Raw genomic sequence first — 21,444 nt, 5'->3', positions numbered from 1 at the left:
TACATTCAGAAAACGAGTTGATTATTAATTATTTAACACACATCACGAGCCAAGACAATAGCAGAACTTAGATTTTCTCTTGCTTTATCCGTAGTTGGTCAATTAAGCACAAGCAGTAAACAAACTGTTGGATATCTACAACATCGCCCTAACTCGAATATTGGTACTGAGTGGCGCAGTGGTTTAAGACACTGCATCTAAGCACACCTGGTTTGATTCCAGGCTGCATCACATCCGGCCGTGATTGGGAGTCCCATAGGGCAGTGCACAACTGGCCCAGCGTCGTCCGGGGTAGGCCGTCATTGCAAATAAAAATGTGTTCTTAACTGACTTGCCTGGTTAAATAAAGGTTAAATAAAAAAAAAAGGATGCATGGTCCAACTGCCCCATCTGCTGGCTAGCATTAAAAAGTCCACCTGAAATACAGTATATTCTACAAACTTTTCGGGACACTGGTGGACAAAATACTTCCAGTGATGTTGAGGTAACAAAAAAATATATGTGAAAACTGATCGCCAGTCACGGTGAAAAAAGTTATGCTCTCTATACTTTCAATAGATGTCAGGCTAAATAAAAACAAGTAAAGTGTCAGGATGAATAAAAACAAGTAAAGTGTCAGGATAAATAAAAACAAGTAAAGTGTCAGGATGAATAAAAACAAGTAAAGTGTCAGGATGAAAAAAAACAAGTAAAGTGTCAGGATAAATAAAAACAAGTGTCAGGATGAATAAAAACAAGTAAAGTGTCAGGATAAATAAAAACAAGTAAAGTGTCAGGATAAATAAAAACAAGTAAAGTGTCAGGATAAATAAAAACAAGTAAAGTGTCAGGATGAATAAAAACAAGTAAAGTGTCAGGATAAATAAAAACAAGTAAAGTGTCAGGATAAATAAAAACAAGTAAAGTGTCAGGATAAATAAAAACAAGTAAAGTGTCAGGATAAATAAAAAAGTTGGTTAAACTGCATTTACTTGCGTTTATACTCCAATACACCAATGAAGACTTCCAGTAAATATAGCCATGTTCAACCAGATACCCTTCTCATGGGGAGGGATAGTTTGATGGCACAGTACTGGGGGAGGCATCATCTGATGGAACAGCACCCATAAACAATGCCTCCTATAAGAACGTGGCCCCGTGTGGCTCAGTTGGTAGAGCATGGTGCTTGCAACGCCAGGGTTGTGGGTTCGATTCCCATGGGGGGCCAGTACAAAAAAAGTATGAATGTATGTACTTGTAAGTCGCTCTGGATAAGAGTGTCTGCTAAATGACTTAAATGTAATGTAAATGTAAACATGCCATCCATAGAATGAAACAGTCAGTAATAAAAAGACATCTAACAACCAGTACTGTTCACCTTTATTTGCAAATAAATATCAGTTTTAAACTGCCTCTTACAGTGTGCAAGATCTACCACGTCTCTTTGAAAATGATAGAAAAATAAAATACTAGAATTATAAGTATGTTTGTACTTTGTAAAAAGAGCATTCTCCCTTTGCTCAGCAGTAAGACCTGCTAAACAGCCTGATCTGGCTTCTCCTTCCAGGAGGAGCCAAGTGTATCCTCCCTCTGAGAGGTCTGTCTGTGAACACCTGCTGGACAGGTGAGCTCCAGCCCGGTAGAAGTTGCCTCAAAACACAGATCTAGGATCAGCCTAGCCTACCTCCATCCTTACCTCAACCATTAGTGGGTAAAATTGTAAACTGACCTTCGTTCAGTTTCCAGGGGCAACTTCCTTCTACTCCGTACAGGCTCCTAAGGTACACTCCTGCTCCTGAAAATACTGTATACTGTAGGTGTGTGTGTGACCGACTGGGTTTGAACCCGGGTCATCTGCGCTCCACAAGACTGTCTTAGCCTGCTGAGTTAAAGCCTAAGCATTTGCTTCGGGGAGCTAATGCAAGTCTTCAGGTTTCAGGCAGAGTGTGGGGTGGTTCACCTCTGCTACCTGTGGATCTGGAGAGGTTTATGGGATATTACAATGCTGTTGAGGGCCATATAGAGATATAGAGATGTGTATATATATGACTTGGTGCTGCTGTATCTGTGCGTATGTCACCGAGCAGAACATACCTCTATCTGTCTCTAGTATGGCATACATGTGAGTCTTGACAGCAAACACATATCATGACACCAACCACTGTATGCCAAACAGCCTTGGTTTCCATTCCTACTATATACATTGTTTTCCAACAGCTGCCATAAGTCTTTAGCATTGCACAATTGGCCTGTAGAGCTAGCATGTTAGCGTGTAACAGAGTCTGTTGAGGTTTGCTGACAATCTGCTCTCAATGTCTATAGGTCCATAAGAGACTATCAATTATTTATTTCTCTTATCGTAGTTACTGAGACGACTGCATATATTGCTCATTTAGATAAAATGCTAAACAAATAAAGATAGTATCCAGATTTACTAGGGCGCTCACATACAAGACTGCACAGATATAAATATTATTTTAGGGTTATAATTGATAAATTGTTCTATACACTTAAAACATTCAGAAATCCTCCGCACTTCCAAAGCGGACTCTTCGTCTTCTTCAAGTATTAGCATACCCAGATACTCTGGAGAGGTTAAAAAACGCAACGTGAATACCTTATGATAACGCTTACTTATCAAACTCCAAAATAATTAATATCATATTAATTAAGGACAATCCTTTTGAATGCCTGTCTGTTAGCAGCTACATCATGGTCACAAAAACATGTAGTAGATCACGTTCCCAAATCTACAGCTCTACCGTATAATAAGTACTTATGCTGCAACAAGGCATACATTCCCCAGGGGGAGCCAGGGGGAGCCAGTACAGTGTGTCTCTCCAGTCCTGTCCCTGTCTGTATTGTCCTGTCTCTGGCTGAAGCAAGTTCAGGTGTAAAAAACAGTCTGGCTTTGTGGAGTTTCTGCATCAAGGTCCAAGTGTGTGGTAGTCTGAGTATGAGAGGCCTCCGGGCTGAGATGGTCCGTCTGTACGCCTGTCTGAGGCACAGGCTGTGGCTGTCTGTCTGTCTCTCTCGCTCTCTGTCCGTCTGTCTGTTTTAAGGTCTCATACATGGAAGCCATTCTCGTGTAATAGCTGCAGTCGGAGGGTCTGAATGCTGCTGACGATCCTCCTCTGGTGGCCAATCAACACCACCCCGATCCTCCGCACGTCTCTAGGGGGAGAGGGAAGACACGCACGCACGCGCACACACACACACACACACACGCACGCACGCGCACACACAGACACACAGACACACACACACACAGACACACACACACACACACACACACACACACACACACACACACACACACACACACACACACACACACACACACACACACACACACACACACACACACAATTGGATAGGGGAAATTGTTGGGTTAACGTAAGGTATTGGAAGTCAGGCAGTGCAACTGTAACATTTAGTTAAAGTTAGAGTAACATTAGAGTAATGTTTGAAGTAGGGAACAGTTCCTCCACTCACTCAATACTCATCTGTGCCACAGAGTCCAGTGTGCTGAATCCTGCTGCCACAAAGCTACTCTTGTATTGGCTCATCTTGATGGAACCCAACCAATCCCCGATGGAGATGAACATGTGGTAGTCCACCACCTCTCCTGGGGACTCTGCTAGACTGACAGATGGATAAAACAAAAGAGAATATAATAAGAACTAAAAACGTTTCACTTGCGGGTGAAATCAGAGCGTCTGTTAAATTAAATGAATGTGATGTACCCCTGTATATCTTCCACCAGGGCCAGCAGGCTGCTGGGGTTCCTGATCAGCTTGTCCAGGAAGGAGACCACATCAGTGAACTTGGGCCTCTGGCTCCTCTCCTTCTGCCAGCAGTGTAGCATCAGCTGGTGTAGAACCACGGGGCAGCCCATTGGAGCAGGGAGACGGTAGCCCTCCTCTATGGACAGGATCACCTGGGGTGGATGAAGGGAGAGAGTCAGCACGCACACACTTCTTGCTCATGTCATCCAGCCATTTCAGGGAGTGTGTACTATGCCAGTATTACTACAGTACATCAGAGCTACTGTAAGCATGCCTCCAGGGTGTGTTAGGGGGGCTGTGTGAATATAACAGCCTGTTCATTTGGCCTGTAGCCTTGATGTCCTCTCTGAGCCCTGACGGGTGGCAGGATGGGGCGGAGGTGTGAGGAGGCAGAGGCAGCAACAGTCAGGGATTGGCGGGGGTGATTGTCTTGGAAAGCACTTCTAAGCAATTCCCCAGCATCACAATCCCCATGAGGCCAGGGGCTGTGTGTGTGCTGGTGTGTGCTGTGAGGAGCTGAGGGGGATTACCAAAGAGCTTTCACACTCCACAGGGAGACGGGATGAATCCCCTCCATCCCTCTGACGATTGACCAGAGACCGTGAGGTCAGTCAGCCAGGGTCTGACTCCACAACTTTTAAACCCCTCCGTTGGCCAGTCCCCCCCCCCCCAATCTCCCTCCAGTGGAATCTCAAAGCTTTAGATATTATACAGTATGGACACTCATTAGAACGGCGTTTCACGATACCAATCCCATGTTGGGATTAAGACTCCCATGTTAACTCCATAGAGAAGACATCCTCCACAACTCACATCCTGATTGGACATCTCCCAGTAAGGCCGCTCCCCGTAGGACATCACTTCCCACATGACGATACCGTAGCTCCAGGCATCGCTGGCTGATGAGAACTTCCTGTAGGAGATGGCCTCTGGAGCTGTCCACCTGATAGGGATCTTACCTCCCTGTTCTCACACACACACACACACACACACACACACACACACACACACACACACACACACACACACACACACACACACACACACACACACACACACACACACACACACACACACACACACACACGTCAGGTTCCATCTGGTTCGTGACAATGCATGCTTGAGGAAATATGTGCAATTGACAGACCATATGTTAAACAGTCTCAGTTTGAATACACTTCTCTGAAGTCTCTCAATGTGTACAAACACATGTTCACAGTTTGAGACTTTGTGTCAAAGAACAAAGAAACGCTCTGAGCTGCTTTAACAGCAGCACTAACCTTCCTCCTGGCCTTTCTCCCTCTACTCTCTTTCTATCTCTTCAGATGAGGGCAAGAGTAAAATCACCAGTCTGCACAAATCCTCAGTCCATATTGTGGCTGTGACCCAAACTGCCTGCCTGCTCCCCACTCTCTTCCCCTACTCTCGCCCCCTGTCCCCTCACCCTACCAAACCAAAGTTCTGTCGAGCGGAAAATAGTTTACAGATGTCCCCAAAAGCAAAATATCCTTTCTGTTCTCTCTTCCCAATTTTCTTCCAGAATACACCACTTCCCCTCAGAGTGACCCTGAGAATAGAGGTCACTAGGAGGGCATGCAGACTCAGAGAACTGTGTTTTTTTTGAACAGACAGACTAAACAGAACAGAAATAGAACAAAATAACAGCAGTTGATCGATTAGAAAGAAGATGAGTGAAAGCTATTGAAACCACAGATAAGGTCAGGGGAAGCTCATAGTTACCGTGGTGGTGTAAGCAGCCTCGGGGTCGTCCTCCAGGACTCTGGACAGGCCGAAGTCAGACACCTTACACACCAGGTTGCTGTTCACCAGGATATTACGAGCGGCCAGGTCTCTGTGGACGTAACCCATGTCAGACAGGTACCTCACGCCCGACGCGATGCCACGCAGCATGCCCACCAACTGGATCACTGTGAAGTGACCGTCGTGCTTCTAATGGAGAGGGACACAAGAGAGCGAGATTTTCATTTGTTATGTCTTTCTGTTCGTTTATAATTGAAAATCAATAAACAAATGGTATTTGCTTCTCACCCTCAGGAAAGAGTCCAGAGATCCATTCTCCATGTACTCCACCACAATCATCACAGGTCTGCCTGAAATCACAGCACACAGCACCACCAGGTCAGTCAGACGTGTTAGAGATGTGACTGGAATAAGAGCCTGCCCACACCCAGCTCTCCAGTGTCTGAGCAGGAGAACCTTCCTCTACAGTAATGCTACTAACCAAGCAGCAGTCATCTCGTGCATACTGTCTGTGTATCATCATTGTGTCAATATTTGCTGCAGAGAGTAACCAAGAGGAACACATTAACACTAGCTCAGGTTTCCCTGTGTTTCATTAATCCCTGTTTGCTGAAGGACTCAGAGTGGAGTTACTCTCTGTATGGTGGTTAATAGAAGATTAGACCGGGGGTTAGAATAGATACTTTATTCTAGATTTCTGTGTTTAATGGACATTTGTCCCAACCCCTCCAGACACTCAAACATTGAGAGGCTCAGGGTCAGCAATGGTACAGCACCATTGGAGCAGATTGCGGTTTAACCTTGCTCAAGGGTTGGTACTTTCTCTAGCATCTAGGCCACCTGCTGCCCACATTTGCATCTGCACGCTGTTTCCCAGTCAGAGTCTATGAGCCTGGGGAGGGATTAGCACTAGCCTTTAGCATCAACATGCTGTTTCCTGTTAGAGTCCATGGGCCTGGGGAGGGATTAGCATTAGCATTTAGCATCAACATGCTGTTTCCTGTCAGAGTCCATGGGCCTGGGGAGGGATTAGCGTTAGCCTTTGGCATTAGCATGCTGTTTCACGGTGAGGGTTTATTGGCCTGGGGAGAGTGGACCATAATCCACCACTGGATTAATTAACATCCTGTTTGACTAACAGCCTGTTCTAATTATTGGCCACTGTTATTACTCTTTAGTCACACCAGGGAGGAGAGGTAGACAGGCGGGAGGTCAAGGGAGTAGGAGATGAGGAGCCACGGTAAGGGCAGAGAGAGAAGAGAGAGGAGGGGCCCGGGAGGGAGAGGGAGTCAGGACAGCAGAGAGGAGGAGGCCGGGGTGAGGACAAAGGGGTATTTATCGGCTGTCTCCCCCTGCCTCTCATGGGGCACCCATCTCCTCTCTGTGATCCCCCAGTGGGTGAGTGTGCTGCTGAGTGCACTAATTACAGGATTACACACAACAGAGAGACAGAGACAGCTCTGGACAGCTTAATATATTATAATAATATGCATTAAAGACAGGTCTTTCATTAGAAATCATACAGCCAAATCATACAGTGATCCATAAAACTACACATTTAATCAAACAACGTTTTTCACTGTTTCAGAGCCCATTGATTTGTGTTATGTTTCTTGTCTGTTGTGTTGTCCATCCATTGTGTAAAGGCAGTCATTGTTGTTCTCCCCCTTAGACGAGGAGGAGCATGGATAGGACCAAGATGCGGATTGAGGGAAATAAGCCATCTTTTAATGACAACAGCAAAACAAGACACTACAAAACTACAAAACAACAAATGTGACTAACCTTCAACCGTCCTGTGAGGACACAGGAACAAACACCCACAAAACCCCAGTGAAACCCTGGCTGCCTTAGTATGACTCTCAATTAGAGACAAACGATACACACCTGTCTCTAATTGAGAATCATACCAGGCCGAACACAAAAACCAACCTAGAAATACAAAACATAGACTGCCCACCCAAAACACACGCCCTGACCATAAACACATACAAAAACAACATAAAACAGGTCAGGACCGTTACACATTGACACAGAGGGAGTGCCATGGCTCCATGGTAATGAATGAAAGGGAACACTATAGGAACCCCCACTGTTCAAACTCATCAGACATTTCACAGCTCCTGATTCACACAGACTACAGCTGATTGGTTCTGTCGATCCCTCGTTTAGCTTCGCTAAAGTGACATTCTGTTTACTCCTCACAGTATCCTGTTAATTGGGGTAATTGGCCCAACAGTCTGGCAGTAAGGACAGGCCCGCTGTGAGGCTGTAATATCAGAATATACAATCTGAGATGCGAAAAGAAACAGGACGGGAGGTTCAAAAGTGTGACCCCGCCACGGCAGAATTAGAAGCAGGCCTCAGTCAGGGGTCGTTGTCATGATTACTTGGTTTCCTGTAAAATGTACTATTTCAATTGTATCACACTTTTTGGAGGACTGCATTTCAGTTAATTAATGGCTATTTAATGAATTCTTCAAGACATGGATCAGTTTCAGTGAAGTGAAATAACGTTGGCGCTGACATCCCTGGCCTGCTGCTCGGCTATAGTGAGAGAGGTAGGGGGCAGGTCAGGACCCTCCGTATCTGGCTCAGCTATAGGCCAGTGATTTCTTCAACTAGCCAGGCCGGACCTGAATGGGGGCTCTGTGAGGCAGTCACTAAGTCAGCCAGCCAGGCCGGACCTGAATTGGGGCTCTGTGAGGCAGTCACTAAGTCAGCCAGCCAGGCCGGACCTGAATGGGGGCTCTGTGAGGCAGTCACTAAGTCAGCCAGCCAGGCCGGACCTGAATGGGGGCTCTGTGAGGCAGTCACTAAGTCAGCCAGCCAGGCCGGACCTGAATGGGGGCTCTGTGAGGCAGTCACTAAGTCAGCCAGCCAGGCCGGACCTGAATGGGGGCTCTGTGAGGCAGTCACTAAGTCAGCCAGCCAGGCCGGACCTGAATGGGGGCTCTGTGAGGCAGTCACTAAGTCAGCCAGCCAGGCCGGACCTGAATGGAGGCTCTGTGAGGCAGTCACTAAGTCAGCCAGCCAGGCCGGACCTGAATGGGGGCTCTGTGAGGCAGTCACTAAGTCAGCCAGCCAGGCAGAGAGAGAGAGAGAGTGAGGCAGTGGTGAATGGGGGCTGAAGATATAGAGCAGCTGGCTGGGCTGGCAGCAGAGAGCAGGGATCAGAGGCTGTCTGTCCATGGTGCTGACCAGATTATACTTCTCTCTCTATCAGCTCTGAGCTTCAGAGAGGACTAGGCCTGAGTTCTCCATGTAAACCTCTCTCTATCTCTACCTCTATCTCTTCCTCTCTCTCTTCCTCTCTCAATTCAATTCAAGGGGCTTTATTGGCATGGGAAACACATGTTAACATTGCCAAAGCAAGTGAAGTAGTTATAATATACAAAAGTTAAATAAACAATAAAAATGAACAGTAAACATTACACTCACAGAAGTTCCAAAATAATAAAGACTAATAGCTTTTGGTAGGTTTCCAAACTACATTCTTTCCATCTATAGCATTTCTTAATATTGTGCAGTTCCTTTGGCTTTGATGCCTCATGATTGAGTATTGTTCTGTTCAAGTAGACTGTGATTTTGCTGTGATCTGATAGGGGTGTCAGTGGACTGACTGTGAAAGCTCTGAGAGACTCTGGGTTGAGGTCAGTGATAAAATAGTCTACAGTACTACTGCCAAGCTATAGGTGTAACTACCATAGGAGCCCCCTCGAAGCCTACTATTGACTATGTACATACCCAGCGTGTGACAGAGCTGCAGGAGTTGTGACCTGTTTTTGCTGGTTATGTTGTCATAGTTGTGCCTAGGATGGCATATGGGGGAGGGAATGCTGTCACCTCCAGGTAGGTGTTTGTCCCCCTGTGTGCTGAGGGTGTCAGGTTCTTGTCCTGTTCTGGCATTTAGGTCGCCATAGACTAGTACATGTCCCTGGTTCTGGAAATGATTGATTTCCTCCTCCAGGATGGAGAAGCTGTCATCATTAAAGTATAGGGATTCTATTGGGGGGATATAGGTAGCTCACATGAGGACATTTTTCTCTGTTGAGAACATTTCCTTTTGAATTTCTAGACAAATGTCAAATGTTCCTGTTTTGATTAATTTAATAGAGTGAGTTAGGTCTGCTCTATACCAAATTAGCATTCCCCTTGAGTCCGAGGGGGGGAGAGCCCCTGGGCTTGGGGTTCTTCATTTGTCTGTTCTGCTGTGATGACGACGCTATGGTCAGGGTCTGGTGTGGACTGTTCTGCTGTGCTGTCGAGACTTTTGTCGGGAACTGAGGTGGGCTGTTCTGCTGGCTTCTCTGCGGGGGTGGCCACCTCTCTAGTGGGTTGTTCTCTGTCACACGCCATCCTCCTCATCCTCTCCTCCAGCAGTCTGATCCTCTCCTCTAGTGCTCTGTTATTCTCTTGCTCTTGCTTTTTATTTTGTTGAAGTTGTCTCACCACAGTCCAGGGTGCAGATTTGTCTCTCCACCTCCAGCTCTCCGGGTCTGGTTAAGGGGGTGTTGTTGTGCTGGACTGTTGTCCGGGTCTGTGGTGACTGGAGTGTAATCACCTGCTGTTCCAGCTCCACCTGCCTTACCTCCAGCTGGGTAAATGTATCCTTCATTTCAATGAGGGAGTAGTACTCTGTGCTGGGAGGTTGACTTTCCGCTTGGGGTTGCTTGTCTGTGGGGTTTATAATGAAGAGGTCTGGTTTGACCCGCTCGGGGTGAGGGTATTTTTCTCAAGGGAGAGCTTCTCCTGCTGAACTAATTATTTGATTAGGTGAAACAGAGGGGTAGTGTGCTAATATAGCACTGTGCCATGCCAGGAGATGGTCTGGTTAATATAGCACTGTGCCATGCCAGGGGATGGTCTGGTTAATATAGCACTGTGCCATGCCAGGAGATGGTCTGGTTAATATAGCACTGTGCCATGCCAGGGGATGGTCTGGTTAATATAGTACTGTGCCATGCCAGGAGATGGTCTGGTTAATATAGAACTGTGCCATGCCAGGAGATGGTCTGGTTAATATAGCACTGTGCCATGCCAGGGGATGGTCTGGTTAATATAGCACTGTGCCATGCCAGGAGATGGTCTGGTTAATATAGCACTGTGCCATGCCAGAGGATGGTCTGGTTAATATAGCACTGTGCCATGCCAGGGGATGGTCTGGTTAATATAGCACTGTGCCATGCCAGGGGATGGTCTGGTTAATATAGCACTGTGCCATGCCAGAGGATGGTCTGGTTAATATAGCACTGTGCCATGCCAGGGGATGGTCTGGTTAATATAGCACTGTGCCATGCCAGGAGATGGTCTGGTTAATATAGCACTGTGCCATGCCAGAGGATGGTCTGGTTAATATAGCACTGTGCCATGCCAGGGGATGGTCTGGTTAATATAGCACTGTGCCATGCCAGGGGATGGTCTGGTTAATATAGCACTGTGCCATGCCAGAGGATGGTCTGGTTAATATAGCACTGTGCCATGCCAGGGGATGGTCTGGTTAATATAGCACTGTGCCATGCCAGGAGATGGTCTGGTTAATATAGCACTGTGCCATGCCAGGGGATGGTCTGGTTAATATAGCAGTGTGCCATGCCAGGAGATGGTCTGGTTAATATAGCACTGTGCCATGCCAGGGGATGGTCTGGTTAATATAGCACTGTGCCATGCCAGGAGATGGTCTGGTTAATATAGCACTGTGCCATGCCAGGAGATGGTCTGGTTAATATAGCACTGTGCCATGCCAGGAGATGGTCTGGTTAATATAGCACTGTGCCATGCCAGGAGATGGTCTGGTTAATATAGCACTGTGCCATGCCAGGAGATGGTCTGGTTAATATAGCACTGTGCCATGCCAGGAGATGGTCTGGTTAATATAGCACTGTGTCATGTCAGGGGATGGTTTGTGTGGAAGATGAGGTTGCTGATGTTCCCATTTTTATAAGAGTCAACAAAAAGTGTCCATAAGGAGCTTCATTTTGTTGTCTTTTCTTGCCTTATCATTCTTTACATACACAGGGTACTGTATTTTAATTACCTATGAACAGCGAGAGGCAGCTTCTAAAGCCTCCATTTGGTTGGAGTAGACTGTGCGACTCCCCTGCCATTGTTGGGCTAAAGGGCTTGGACACCTCTCACTTGACACGTCAGTGCTAATTGAGGTTGTATCAAGCTTGGCAGCCTTAATTTATCATTCAATCCTTATAAAGTAATGTAATGTATTTTTCTTCTTGGCTTTTGGAAATAAAATATAGCTTCAGACTAAACATTACTCACTCAGTTCCAGGTTGGATGGTGTTTTCAGGTTTCTGCTGTTTTCTAGAGCATTTGCTGTATAGCGTTGGAATAATAATCTTTGGTAGTTGTAAGCCTACTAGGTGATTCCGTAATTCCGTCCAAAATCAGGTTGTAGGTTTTGAGTTTTGATTTGGAGTGAGGGTTATGTTGTAGAGGGCAGCATCCTGTATGTGTTCCTGACAAGAAAAGTTTATCTAACTCTAAATCTATCTTTTTTTAAGAACATTCTGAAAAATGCTGGAGCTCATCTGATCATGACCTCTGTCTCTCTACGTCTCCTGTCTAGCTGCTCTTTTTCTCTCCTCTCTACTACCTCTGTCTTCCTCTCTCTACCACTCTTCGTATCTCCTATCTACCTCTCTCTCTTCCTCTCTCCATCTCTCTGTATCTGCAGAAGCCAATCCAGAGGAACTACTGAGAGTATAAAGTAGTGGTGAGTGTGGAGCGTTACCTGGTGTTTCTGTTCAGGTAAGATAGTCACACCCTGATACATCTCCTTTAATTAGACTCTGGAGTGGAGGAGGGGAAACAACATATGGAGACAGAGTGAAGGAGAGAGAGAGAGAGAGGGAGAGAGAGAGAAAGGGAGAGGGAGGGAGAAGAGTGTCTGACAGTGAAGAGAGAGATCAGAGGGATAGAACGATGGAGAAAGTGACAGTGTGGCATACACAGGTGTCTCTACAGAACAGTGGACTAGACTAGCGTGGAATGGCTGCTACACATTGTGCTGTAGCGTGTGCTTGTGTGTGTGTGGCATATGCAGCTATGTGGAATGGCTGGTTGTAATGACTCATTCCCAGTGTTAGAGGCAGCTGTCCCACATAAACACACACTTTCTGCAGTCTGTCTGTCCATGTAAACTCCTAAAAACACAAGCAACTACAATTCCCATGATCCTCCTTACTTTTGGTGACCACGCCCTCCAGCCTAATGATGTTGGGGTCGTCGAACTGTCCCATGATGCTGGCCTCTCTGAGGAAGTCCCGCCTCTGGCGCTCCACGTAGCCACCTTTCAGCGTCTTTATCGCCACAGCGATTTCCCTCTTCCCCAGCGTCCGCAGACGACCGCTACACACTTCCCCGAACTCACCTGGAATACGCACACGACACGACACGACACATAAAGACAGACACACACACCAGACACACACACACACCAGACACACACACACACACACACACACACACACACACACACACACACACACACACACACACACACACACACACACACACACACACACACACACACACACACACACACACACACACACACACAGTAACCATATCAAACCACTGGAGGGCAGTGTTGCAGTACAGAGACAACTCCACAACATGTTTAACTCTGAATTATTCAACTCTCTAAAATGTCTCTTTGCTCCTAATGATCTATCAGCCTATAATCAATCCATAGTCTCTCCTCTGTTCTCTAAAGCTCTAACAGCTTTCATATCCCCCACTGTGAGTGTGTGTGTGTGTTAGATTGTTATACTGAGCAGAGAGAATGTAGTCTTAAATCAAGTGCTGGGAGGGGAAGCACAGGCCCCCCACTGTATAGAAGAGGTATAATTAACTTCCTTTCTTTAAAATGAAAACCCATTGCTTCATATGGCATATTATGGCATATTCCACCCAGATGGTAGATCTTCTCACATCCACTAGGGTATATATATAGAGCATACTGTGCAATCTAAAGGAGCTTCTGTACTGAGTACTGAATATATATATATATATTGTTGCCATAATTGACCTTGTTCTTTCCATGCCAATGAAGCTTGACGAATTGAATGGATAATTGAGGATAGAGTGCCCACCTGCTCCGATGACTCTTTCTATGCGGATCCGGGTTGGGTCAATCTCTTTGGCAAACTCATGGACAGCCTGAGTAGGATCCTCATAGGTGTCCGGATCTACATAGGTCTTTACCCCTGGGTACGGGAGGGCTGAGAGAAGAAGAGAGGAGAGACAATCATGAATTCTAGGTCAAGTGAGGAGAGACTGGGTTCTGCCTTTGGTAACTTTGCTACCTGCTGTTTTATGCCTTGTCTTTGTTAACAACCTCTAGTCTCCATATCCAAACAGAACAATCAATGGTCATGCTAAACAGAGCTCCAGCATTAACCTGAAGACACAATCAACATCAAGCATCCACTTCTGGATGAAACACAACTCTGAAGGTTAGAGCGATAAGTCAAGGTATCAGTGGAGAGAGAAGAGGAATAAACAGGAAAGAACAGAGAGAAAGAGGAGGAGAGAAGGAGGATGAGAAGAGTGTGTGTCCTCTGTTCTCCACTGATGAGGACAAGGATAGCTCTGAAACACAGAGACAGTCTGTATGGAGTCAAGCCTATCTGTTGATAGAGAGAGAGACAGGACAGACACACAGGGCAGTAAGAGGCACTGTCAGCTGGACACTCTCTCTCAGAACTCATCTTGCTGTCTGTCTGTTCCTCTACCACTGCCCCGCCCCCTTCCTATCTCCTATCTCCTTCTGAGTCTATTCCCTCTGTTCCTTTCTCCCCCTCTCGCTCATCTCAGAGATAAAACACAGTGTATGTGGGGAAAAAGAGAGACAGAGAGGGAGAGTAAGAAAAACAGAAAGAAACACAGAGAGAAGTAGATGAGAGGCAGAGCTATAACTAGATTCAGCCAAAAGGTAAGACACACAGATGACTTGAAATGGATTCTGAAGAGGAAGCGAGCAGGAGAGGATGGAGGGGGAGAGAGAGCGAAGGAGGGAGGGAGCGAGGGAGGTGGGGGTGTTTCAGAACGTTTTGTTCTGTGGATTTGTTTAAAGTTGGCAATGTATCACTCCTACTGACATCCCTCCCCCTCCCGCTCCCTCTCTGTCTGTGTTGTAAAACTGAGAGAGGGTGTTACCAATCTCTCAAAGTCTGCTACGGCCAGGGGTTAGGGACACACTTCATCCACATTTCCATCCAAACTAATGGAGGCTTGAGAATGGCAGACATGGTTAGAATTGATTGTATGCAAATTGTCCACACAGTGTTTCTTTCCAGGATAGATCTCTTTAGCATGAAATGGACAGAGACACTCAATAAGGTACAGTGTTTGTGTGGGAAATCTATTTTTAAGCTTTAAGTCTCGCCACAGTTTAGCCATTTATCTTTCAACACAAACACTCACAGGAGGCGGAAATAATAAAATGAAATGCGTCTGTTCACATGAATTGGTGAAATTGGGTGTGAAGTGATGTGAGTCAGAAAGAGAGCGGCAGAGAGAAAGACGAGTAGAGAAGGAGAAGCAGAAGTCCTACCATGTCCGTTCTGATAGTTGGTCCTCCTCTTGTCGTCTGAGCTCATCTTGGATTTGATGTACCACTGACACCTGGGAGACACAATGACACATTGTCCTTTACAACAAGGAACACCAGATGCAACAACTGAAGGAGTTCACCGTGTCCATAGAGAGATTAACTACTAAACCAAACTGAGTGTTGTATCTAATGGTGTTGTTGGAGAACATTTTCTCAGAGAAACTTGGATCAACACATTTCTATTTGCACTTTGTGTGTGTAACATGGAATGTGTTTGGGTGTGTGTGAATTTTAAATGTGTTTGCGTGTGTGTGTGTGAGAGACTTGGAATGTGTTTGGGTGTTTATGTGTGTGTGTGTGTGTACACTTGGAATGTGTTTGTGTGTGTGTGTGACTTGGAATGTATTTGTGTGTGTGTGTGACTTGGAATGTGTTTGTGTGACTTTGGATGTGTTTAGGTGTGTGTTTGATTGATTACTGCTCCTCATACACTCTCTTTCACCACACACTTAGACACTGTCTCTATAAGAGCCCATCCTCTCTCTCACCACACACTTAGACACTGTCTCTATAAGAGCCCATCCTCACTCTCACCACACACTTAGACACTGTCTCTATAAAAGCCCATCCTCACTCTCACCACACACTTAGACACTGTCTCTATAAAAGCCCATCCTCACTCTCATCCACACACTTAGACACTGTCTCTATAAAAGCCCATCCTCACTCTCACCACACACTTAGACACTGTCTCTATAAAAGCCCATCCTCACTCTCACCACACACTTAGACACTGTCTCTATAAGAGCCCATCCTCACTCTCACCACACACTTAGACACTGTCTCTATAAAAGCCCATCCTCACTCTCACCACACACTTAGACACTGTCTCTATAAGAGCCCATCCTCACTCTCACCACACACTTAGACACTGTCTCTATAAGAGCCCATCCTCACTCTCACCACACACTTAGACACTGTCTCTATAAAAGCCCATCCTCACTCTCACCACACACTTAGACACTGTCTCTATAAGAGCCCATCCTCACTCTCACCACACACTTAGACACTGTCTCTATAAGAGCCCATCCTCACTCTCACCACACACTTAGACACTGTCTCTATAAAAGCCCATCCTCACTCTCACCACACACTTAGACACTGTCTCTATAAGAGCCCATCCTCACTCTCACCACACACTTAGACACTGTCTCTATAAGAGCCCATCCTCACTCTCACCACACACTTAGACACTGTCTCTATAAGAGCCCATCCTCACCACACACTTAGACACTGTCTCTATAAGAGCCCATCCCCTCTCTCTCTCACACACACACACACACACACACACACACACACACACACACACACACACACACACACACACACACACACACACACACACACACACACACACACACACACACACACACACACACACACACACACACACACACACACACACACACACACACAGTGTGGAGAGGATCACAGGTTCACACTCCAGCCAGTCAACTTCATTAGCTTTATCATGCTGGAGGAACAGGAAGTAATTAACATCTAGTCTACAGATCTACAGGAGAGAGAGAGGGAGAGAGAGAGGTACGGTTTATCTATAGTGGTGATTAGATAATTAAGTAGACTATTAACAGACACAGAGGGTGTAGCTGTGGCTGCCATGCCCCTAGGCAGGCTGGGAGAGGAGGATGGGGTAGGGAGAGAAAGTGATAGAGACAGAAGAGGTGAGTTAGTGCTGGCACCAGTCTGATAACTACATAAAAGAGAGAGCAAGAGAAACAGAGAGTAAGAGAGGGAGGTTACATCCCCCTCCATGAGCCATTTCACAGGTAATAATCATATCAGCACAAATACACACATAAAGACAGACACACACACACACACACACACACACACACACACACACACACACACACACACACACACACACACACACACACACACACACACACACACACACACACACACACACACACACAGACACACAGACACACAGACAGACAGACAGACAGACAGACAGACACACAGACACACACACAGACACACACACAGACACATACACAGACACACATACACAGACACAAACCTACAGACAGACGCAGACACACAGACAGACACACATAGGTATGTGTGTGGTATATTCAGTCCAACTGGATGGCTTACGTCAGAGGCGAGCTAAGAATAGGAGAGGAGAAGAGAGAGTCAGGGGCTTAGTTAGCCAGTTTTGAGGAGAAGAGAGGAGGGACAGAGAGGAGGACAGAGAGGGGTGATTACAGTCTTTAGAAATAGACAGGGGTCTGGGTTGAAAAGTGAAAGTTCTCCATTGTCCACAACTTTGACATTAAGAAGGTTTAAATGATGCTGATTTGAATTAGACAGAGGGCAAAGCAATCAGAGCACTCATTACTGAGAGAGGAGGGGTCAGTGTGGGAGTACACAAGCCTGAGTGTTAGTGTGTGTGTGGGTGTGTGTGTGTGTGTGTGTGTGTGTGTGTGTGTGTGTGTGTGTGTGTAAGTGTGTATGTGTATGTGTGTGTGTGCATGTGCGTGTTTGTGAGTGACCATGGTTTCTCCATAGAGGCAAGCCCAACCAGATACTGATTGCCAGATCAGAGAGGCTATCAAAGTGCTGGATATCTGTGGGTTGCCAGGTTGGGATCCTGCTGTGTGTGGTCTGAGGCCTGGACACTGACAGAGAAGAAATCACAGCAGAGATAGAAGAGGAGAGGAGAGGGGGAGAATAGTAGGGGAGATGAGAGGAGAGAAGAAGAGGAAAGAAGAGTGGAGACGAGATGAGAGAAGAGACAAGACTTTTATTTTTTTATTTCACATTTATTTAACCAGGTAAGCCAGTTGAGAACAAGTTCTCATTTACAACTGTGACCTGGCTAAGATAAAGCACAGCAGTGCGACAAAAACAACAACACAGAGTTACACATGAGATAAACAAATGTACAGTCAATAACACAATAGAAAAATCTGTATACAGTGTGTGCAAATGAAGTAAGGAGGTAAGGCAATAAATAGGCCATAGTGGCGAAGTAATTACAATTTAGCAATTAACACTGGAGTGATATATGTGCAGATGAGGATGTGCAAGTAGAAATACTGGTGTGCAAAAGAGCAGAAAAACAAAAACAAATATGGGGATGAGGTAGGTAATTGGTTGGATGGGCTCTTCACAGATGGGCTGTGTACAGCTGCAGCGATCGGTAAGCTGCTCTGATAGCTGATGCTTAAAGTTAGTGAGGGAGATATAAGTCTGCAACTTCAGTGATTTTTGTAATTTGTTCCAGTCATTGGCAGCAGAGAACTGGAAGGAAAGGCGGCCAAAGTAGGTGTTGGCTTTGGGGATGACCAGGGAAATATACCTGTTGGAGCGCGTGCTATGGGTGACTGTTGCTATGGTGACCAGTGAGCTGAGATAAGGCGGGGCTTTACCTTACAAAAACGTATAAACTCGTCAAAAAAGAAACATCCCTTTTTCAGAACCCTGTCTTTCAAAGATAATTTGTAAAAATCCAAATAACTTCACAGATCTTCATTGTAAAGGGTTTAAACACTGTTTCCCATGCTTGTTCAATGAACCATAAACAATTAATGAACATGCACCTGTGGAACGGTCGTTAAGACACTATTAGCTTAACTTCTTCGGGCTAGGGGGCATTATTTGGAAGTTTGGATGAATGAGGTGCCCAAAGTAAACTGCCTGTTACTCAGGCCCAGAAGCTAGGATATGCATTTAATAGTATTGGATAGAAAACACTCTAAAGTTTCCAAAACTGTTAAAATAATGTATAACAGAACTGATATGGCAGGCGAAAACCCGATGACAATCCAGAAACTTTTTTCCCCCAGCTCACCTCTGATTACAATGGCTGGGAATGGGAATATAAAAGGAAGTCCTCCCAGATTGCAGTTCCTAGGGCTTCTACTGGATGTCAACAGTCTTTAGAAAGAGTTTCAGGCTGGTTTTTTGAAAAATGAGCTAGAATTTGTAGTTGTCTAAGTGGCTCCCATTTTGGCTGTAGTGTTTGTAGCGCGTTCCGGTGAGGGCGCGTACTCCGTTGTTTATCTCCGGTAATGGTCTCCGGTATTCTCCGTCGTAAATTTTATCGTTTATTTACAAAATAGGGTACCTGAGGACTGATTAGGAACGTTGTTTGACTTGTTTAGAATAAGTTCATTGGTAACTTACGGGATTCATTTTGTATGCATTTTGAACGAGGGACACCGGTGGATTACTGAGTCAAGCGCGCCGTTGAAACGTACTTTTTGGGGATATAAAGAAGGGCTTTATTGAACAAAAGGACCATTTGTTATGTAGTTGGGACCCTTGTGATTGCAACCAGATGAAGATCTTCAAAGGTAAGTGATTTATTTCATCGCTATTTATGACTTTCGTGACGCATCTGCTTGGTTGGAAAATGAATGTAATGCTTTTGTGTGCGGGGCGCTGTCCTCAGATAATCGCATGGTGTGCTTTCGCCGTAAAGCCTTTTTGAAATCTGATAACGCGGCTGGATTAACAAGAAGTTAAGCTTTTAAATGGTGTATGACACTTGTATTTTCATGACTGTTTAATATTACGATTTCTGTAATTTGATTTTGGAGCTTTGCAATTTCACCGGATGTTCGCCAGGTGGGACGGTAGCGTTCCAATGACCCGTAAGACGTTTTAAGACGGTAGGAAATTAAGGTCACAGTTATGAAAACTTAGGACACTAAAGAGGTCTTTCTACTGACTCTGAAAAACACCAAAAGAAAGATGCCCAGGGTCCCTGAAGGTGGAGGGTCTGTCATGGGCTGTGGCGGTGTGTCATAGCATTATCAGACTGAGCTTGTTGTCATTGCAGGCAATGTCAACGCTGTGTGTTACAGGGAAGACATCCTCCTCCCTCATGTGGTACCCTTCCTGCAGGCTCATCTTGACCCTCCAGCATGACAATGCCACCAGCCATACTGCTCGTTCTGTGCGTGATTTCCTGCAAGACAGGAATGTCAGTGTTTTGCCATGGCCAGCGAAGAGCCCGGATCTCAATCCCATTGAGCACATCTAGGACCTGTTGTATCGGAGAGTGAGGGCTAGGGCCATTCCCCTCAGAAATGTCCGGGAACTTGCAAGTGCCTTGGAAGAAGAGTGGGGTAACATCTCACAGCAAGAACTGGCAAATCTGGTGCAGTCCATGAGGAGGAGATGCACTGCGGTACTTAATGCAGCTGGTGGCTACACCAGATACTGACTGTTACTTTTGATTTTGACCCCCCTTTGTTCAGGGACACATTATTCCATTTCTGTTAGTCACATGTCTGTGGAACTTGTTCAGTTTATGTCTCAGTTGTTGAGTCTTGTTGTTCATACAAATATTTACACATGTTAAGTTTTCTGAAAATAAACGCAGTTGACAGTGAGAGCACATTTCATTTTTTGCTGAGTTTAGATGACCTGGAGCCAGTGGGTTTGGCGACGAATATGTAGCAAGGACCAGCCAACGAGAGCATACAGGTCACAGTGGTGGGTAGTATATGGGGCTTTTGTGACAATACGGATGGCACTGTGATATACTGCATCCAATTTGCTGAGTAGAGTGTTGGAGGCCGAAGTCAAGTATTGGTAGGATAGTCAGTTTTACGAGGGTATGTTTTGCAGCTTGAGTGAAGGAGGCTTTGTTGCGAAATAGGAAGACGATTCTAGATTTAATTTTGGATTGGAAATGCTTAATATGAGTCTGGAACGAGAGTTTACAGTCTAGCCAGACACCTAGGTATTTGTAGTTGTCACATATTCTAAGTCAGAACCGTCCAGAGTAGTGATGCTAGTCGGGCGGGCAGGTGCGGGCAGCGATCAGTTGAAGAGCATGCATTTAGTTTTACTTGCATTTAAGAGCAGTTGGAGGCCACGGAAGGAGTGTTGTATGGCATTGATGCTCATTTGGAGGTTTGTTAACACAGTGTCCAAAGAAGGGCCAGATGTATACATAATTGTGTCATCTGCGTAGAGGTGGATCAAAGAGTCACCCGCAGCAAGAGCTACATCATTTATATATACAGAGAAAAGAGTCGGCCTGAGAATTGAACCCTGTGTCACCCCCATAGAGACTGCCAGAGGTTCGGTCAACAGGCCCTCCGATTTGACACACTGAACTATATCTGGGAAGTAGTTGGTGAACCAGGCGAGGCAGTCACTTGAGAAACCAAGGCTATTGTGTCTGCCGATAAGAATACGGTGATTGACAGAGTCGAAAGCCTTGGCCAGGTCAATGAAGACGGCTGCACAGTACTGTCTTTTATCGGTGGTTATGATATCGTTTAGGACCTTGAGGGA

The 21,444-nt window shown here is 45.7% G+C and overlaps 1 protein-coding gene across 1 annotated transcript in view; it reads right to left on the bottom strand.

The window, feature by feature from the left end:
- Positions 1–1,347: 1,347 nt before the first annotated feature.
- The window catches only part of LOC129816487 (ephrin type-A receptor 6-like), a 256,812-nt gene continuing 236,715 nt past the window's right edge, over positions 1,348–21,444 (bottom strand). Inside the window, exons 10-18 of the mRNA XM_055871028.1 lie at positions 15,103–15,173; positions 13,640–13,768; positions 12,730–12,915; positions 5,817–5,878; positions 5,508–5,717; positions 4,581–4,730; positions 3,726–3,919; positions 3,475–3,624; positions 1,348–3,153 (exon numbers count right to left, since the gene is read on the bottom strand). Coding sequence (XP_055727003.1) covers positions 3,045–3,153; positions 3,475–3,624; positions 3,726–3,919; positions 4,581–4,730; positions 5,508–5,717; positions 5,817–5,878; positions 12,730–12,915; positions 13,640–13,768; positions 15,103–15,173 — 1,261 coding nt within the window. The 3' untranslated portion in view covers positions 1,348–3,044. The remainder of the gene's footprint in view (positions 3,154–3,474; positions 3,625–3,725; positions 3,920–4,580; positions 4,731–5,507; positions 5,718–5,816; positions 5,879–12,729; positions 12,916–13,639; positions 13,769–15,102; positions 15,174–21,444) is intronic.

Source organism: Salvelinus fontinalis, chromosome 19, assembly GCF_029448725.1.
Source record: "Salvelinus fontinalis isolate EN_2023a chromosome 19, ASM2944872v1, whole genome shotgun sequence".
In the NCBI taxonomy this organism is placed as follows: Eukaryota; Metazoa; Chordata; class Actinopteri; order Salmoniformes; family Salmonidae; genus Salvelinus; species Salvelinus fontinalis.
Note: the sequence above shows the minus strand (reverse complement) of the source record. Positions and strands in the feature narration are given on the sequence as shown.